Raw genomic sequence first — 5,274 nt, forward strand, 5'->3', positions numbered from 1 at the left:
ACTGCCATCGATAACGGTCAAGAAGCGAATTAAACGAATGGTTGTGTGTTAACTATTGCTCTAAATCTCTTTCTATTTCATGGAAGCTGTTTTTTCTTCAATTTGACTGGTTTTTATAGATTTATGCAATGTTTTTCCAATTTACAAATACAGCTCATCAATAACTTCCCAAAATATCATGACCAAATGAAACTGCTGCAAGATTTGGAAGCACTGGATTTCTCGCGAAGTGATTAAACTTGCAATTTTAGCACTTATAGGTTTTCGATCAAGTGGCTGACTTGTTGGAATGAGATCAATTTATACATTAGAAAGGGGGGATACGAACGATTTCTTTGTGCAGGCGTTTGAATTTTTAGGTCGCTTTGTAAACATAACCGATTTTCTCTGGTTTCAACCTCTTTAGAACTAAAAGCCAATCCTAAGTAAAATATCCCGAACCAAGTGGATGGCGAGTGCAAATTGAAAATTGAACTTTGCCTTTCGCATAATTATGTTCAGGAAGGGAATTGGCAACTGGTATACGGATATTGACAAGTGGATTGATTGAAGCAACGTCGAAGTTTATTGTGCCTCTTGTGATGTCTAACATTGACAAATTGGTAAGCCGCATAACCCTTCAGACTCGCCCTATTGACTGCAGATAATCATGCCAAACACAAGTTCATGAAAAGCTTTGCCGATAAGAAGGCTATGTACACAACGGGGGGGTAGAGATTCCTGGTGGTAAGCGGCATTATTCCACTGAATCAGAGGCATTTTCCTCATTCTCGTTGATGTCAGGAATATTTCCGAATAAAGATTCTTAGAGATCATCAAACCCTGAACAAACTAGATGGCGCTGCGAATAAAAGATAGGTCCCATCATCAACGTTTCAATGTAAAAACAAAATCAAATAATTTTGCTCTTTCTGCCCTTATCAGGGGGGCCATGTAGTGGTGAAATATCAAAATAATATTTACAACAACTAAACACTTTATTTATGTTGAAGAGATCTATTGGGATCTATTGGGATAGAGATCTATACCCAACTAGGAATCCTTGTTTTATCGCCTTTTTTTAACGATATTAGTACAATTATTCGAAATAATTTGCAAAAGAAGTACTGGAGGAGCATCATTCTTAAGTTTGCCAAAGTTAAAGTAGTGCCAATTCAGACCACACGTGGTATGATTTTTTAGGCTCTTACGCCTAAATAACAAATGAAAAAAAGGCACATTCGTTATTATTATTCAACTGTTTTTCGCTTTACTACCCGGCAAAATGTAAAGTAGTGTTTTCTGTTTGGCTAAGCCTGTTTCTTTCCAGAAATGCAATGAAAGTGAATTGAAATAAATCCATCAGAAAAAGATCACTTAACTGATTAAATAGAAGGTAAACACTTCATTGTCAAAAACTGTGTATCATCCATGAACACATGGATTATTGAGAAAGTGGACTTGCCGCAAGCTTTAAATGTGTTATGTCCAGCAATTGTCATGTTGGTTTCATTGCCTTAATAAACCTAATTAATAGAAAACAAATATCGACCACAAAGTTGAAAATGAAAGGTATAGTTGGATAAAAGACATAAATGAGGAAAAGGGCACAACATGAAAACTACTATTAAAAAAACACTGAGTCGAAGAACAAGCGAAAACTTTCTGGACACAAAAATATGTATGTCGTACAAAGTGCATAACAATAAAGTTTTAGAAAGATTTGTACGTATCGTACATTAAAAAAACGATGTCTTGTTTCGTAAGCACTTGTTTGCTTTTCTTCAGAAGCATTCGTCAAATTGTCAGTTCTCATTGTGAGTCCTTATTGACTGAAAAGGCAATTACCACAAAGGCCGTGAAGAGGAGCCTTAGTTAGCTTTGGTTTACCTGGAACCCCTTTTGGATCTTGAATGTTGACGCATTGGCCGTCTAAGTAGTTGAATAACGCTGGCAATGAAAAGGTTCATCAGAATGTTTAGACAAGAATGGAAACTGATCGGGTGTACATTGATGTTGGAGAAGCGAAAGATCCTGAACTATAGTATAGAAGCTAATGGAATGCCGCTGTAGATCAAACAGTGTGGGAACAGTGCGGCGCTGAGATGAACTCATCATGGGCGTGGTGGAAGCACATTCTGGGCGTGACGATGCTCTTGGCCAACCCTACAACAATCTTAGGGTAAGTTAAGTTAGACCATTGTGTCTACTTTTTTCTCTAGGTGTATGGAGGGGACAGGATAGAAGGCTAAAAAATGCTAATTTGTAATAAATGCATGGTTTATTTAAGCGATAGGAAAATAAAGCTTCACGAAAGCTTTCCAAAACTAGAAGTACGGAGGTAAATAACAGTTTAATGTGGATGATTTCAAACCACCACACGTTTTAATGATTACTAGACATCTGCCGTCATTAGTAAAATAAAACCAAACACTTTTTGAGGACCAAAGCGCACAATGAATAATAATACTAGACTCCAGAGAGAATCAATTGTGCGCCATATCATCCGTATCAATTGAAACGTTTTCTAATGTCAAATAATGAAACAAAAATAGTTAATGTCGTATGAACAAAAAAAAAAAAAAAAAAGAAAAACAAAAAAAAAAAGATAAAAAAAAAAGATTTAAAAAAAAAAAAAAAGAAAAAAAAAAAAAAAAAAGGAAAAAAAACAAAAAAATTAACAAAAAAAAAAAAAATTTTTTTTAAAATAATAAAAATTTTTGCATTTTTCCAATTTTAACAATTTCTTTAAGGAAACATTTGTTCCCGATTTGTTTTTTTGAAAGTAACTGAAGTTTAAAATTCGCGTAAGAATGGAAAAGATCAGGCTAGCTGTGATCGCAAATTCTACTTTTTGCAATGCTTTTTCTAACCTCTGCTTAAAGCATTCCTAATGTTTGCATAAATTCATCGAAAGTTGTCTTCATTCAAAAACATTGTAATAGTATTCTTATACTTAACAATCTCCTACAAACTTTTCGAAATTTTCCAGGAATAGCACTGTTTTCAAAAAACAACCTTTTTCAGAAATTTCAGTCAATAAACAAGAAATTGCTTTATTTTGGTGTAGGACACAAGATGGTTTGGTAGATTGGAATTTCATTCGCGAAATGAGCTCCATTCACCAGGTGAAACAATGGATTCTTATTTTTGAGGTACTGTGAAAAACTCTCGATTTTAATCTTGAACAGCCTGAGATAACAACTTTTCTCTTTCTATTCGGGCAGCGTTTAGATTCCCAAAAGATGTCGCTAATTCCTCTCATTAAAAAAATCGGCATCCCCTGTAGCATCATTTCAGTCCAACAGACTTTGCCAGTTGTGAAGTGAGTACGACCTTTCTATCCTGTGTTCCAAAAATAACAATATTTCTTACCGTAGTCCCAATAGAGCTACCATGGCCTTATATTTTGGTAACATCTCCTCAGAGGCCTTTCAAGCCAGATTCAGCGATCCCTGTAGCCCATTTCTGACCTTATGGCTCGTCCAACATCAATCTGGTCCTCAATTCGAAAGTGCTTTGGAATCTCTTCCTTTGCAAATCAACAGCATGCTTTTGACTTATCAAGATTTGGGTGAAACATTTACAAGTTCCAAACCCAAAAGCAACGACAAAGGCATCGTTGTTTTTTTCTGCTTACACAGGGCATCAACTTCAAGTGGAAGAAGTCTACAAGATTCATCATACACATAAACTTGTTCAGAGGTTGATCCTGGGTCATTGGAATCCAACTATTGGGTTCACATGGCACGTCAGTCCCAACATTTGGTCCCGACGATCGGATCTGCAAGGCTTCTTTCTAAGGTAATGGCGCCTGACCTTGACTTTCGTCGCAATCAAAAATCTCTAAACCTCTCGTTCCTAGGACATCCACTTTGGAGAACCGTCCCGTGATTACCTATTTCGAGACGGGTTGTTCCAATTCTTCGTGTTTCAAAGGGGTTTTGGCGGATCTTTGGCACGAGCTGCAGGCCATCATGAACTTCACCTACAAACTGACAACACCCGAGGACGGTGAATGGGGTGTTGAGCTCTCAGAGGGAGTATGGTCCGGAATCATAGGTGATTCCGTGCTTGTGGGATAGTAATCGTCCATCTGGACGATCGATAAATAACAGGTTGGAAACATTTTTTTTTCAGGCCAACTTGCCAACGACGAGGTGGACATTTCTCCTGTGGACATGTTGGTGTCCTCTGCTCGTAATAAGGTGATTGACTTTCTGCCGTCCTTGGGGCCGATTTCTTTGCGGCTCATCGTGGCTAATCCGGCTGAATCCATGAATTGGACCGCTTATTTGGCGCCCCTTACTTGGACCGTTTGGATTGGAATCGGTTTATGCATTCTGCTATTTCCTTGGGTGGTTACTTTTGGTGCCAAAGTTTTGGGTAACGAGTGTCTTTTTCAGATTTATATTGTCATATTGTGGCAGATTCAGACCGAGGTGCATCTTTCAGGGAATGAGCCCACGCAGGATTCCTATGATCTTCAGGACTCTTTCAAATTCGTGGCAGGGGCCATGCTAATTATGAGAGGTTGGAATCCTACACCCGAGGCCTTGCGGAACCAGATCATATTCTATAGTGTTTTGCTGGGTGGCACAATGATCTATTGGCATTGGGAAGCCATGATCATTTCCTACTTGGCAGTCCGAAATGTGGCTCTGCCATTTGAATCCCTCGAAGATCTAGTGGAGAACACAGATTACAAGGTAATTCTCCATAAAACGAATATGTCAAGATTGACCAAGGAAGATCCATATCTTATGATCTGATTCTCAGGTTGTGGTACAACCGGGTACTGCTTACGTGGATCAATTAAGGTTTGGGAACACTGAAGTGTTGAGGCAAACTTGGGTGGAAAGAGTGGAACCTTACATAGACTCTTACCCTTCTGTGAGCATATCCCGTTTTTTCATATACTCTTTTCTAGGTTACACAATAGTAATATCTACTAAATGAATATTAGAGCAAATAATTTTCAAAAATCAAATATTGGATGCCATGACTAACCCTAACAAACTTTTTAAATTGAACTTTCAGTTCCCTCTAATGAATAAATGCCTTGATTATCACTTCACGCGTTGCTTTGTCTGGCCAAAATGTTCTCTCCTTGAATTTTTAACAAAAAAAAGTGCTAAACTAGTTATGGTAAGAATAATATAATATGATGAAATATATTTATGTGTCATAGCAAAAGCAATATGTTTGACATGTAGAATTCTAAACCTCGAGCTGAATATTTTACTTCGTATTGTTTGGAGGAGTGGAACCCTATATAGACTCTTACCCTTCTGT

The 5,274-nt window shown here is 37.6% G+C and overlaps 1 protein-coding gene across 1 annotated transcript in view; it reads left to right on the plus strand.

Moving 5' to 3' along the window:
* The first annotated feature begins 1,741 nt into the window (after window positions 1-1,741).
* The window catches only part of LOC131880372 (glutamate receptor ionotropic, kainate glr-3-like), a 4,667-nt gene continuing 1,134 nt past the window's right edge, over window positions 1,742-5,274 (plus strand). Inside the window, exons 1-9 of the mRNA XM_059226993.1 lie at window positions 1,742-2,161; window positions 3,050-3,134; window positions 3,207-3,304; window positions 3,360-3,553; window positions 3,624-3,783; window positions 3,845-4,041; window positions 4,120-4,365; window positions 4,435-4,688; window positions 4,759-4,872. Of these exons, the coding sequence (XP_059082976.1) occupies window positions 2,085-2,161; window positions 3,050-3,134; window positions 3,207-3,304; window positions 3,360-3,553; window positions 3,624-3,783; window positions 3,845-4,041; window positions 4,120-4,365; window positions 4,435-4,688; window positions 4,759-4,872 (1,425 nt within the window). The 5' untranslated portion in view covers window positions 1,742-2,084. The remainder of the gene's footprint in view (window positions 2,162-3,049; window positions 3,135-3,206; window positions 3,305-3,359; window positions 3,554-3,623; window positions 3,784-3,844; window positions 4,042-4,119; window positions 4,366-4,434; window positions 4,689-4,758; window positions 4,873-5,274) is intronic.

This window comes from Tigriopus californicus, chromosome 5 (assembly GCF_007210705.1).
Source record: "Tigriopus californicus strain San Diego chromosome 5, Tcal_SD_v2.1, whole genome shotgun sequence".
NCBI lineage: Eukaryota > Metazoa > Arthropoda > Copepoda > Harpacticoida > Harpacticidae > Tigriopus > Tigriopus californicus.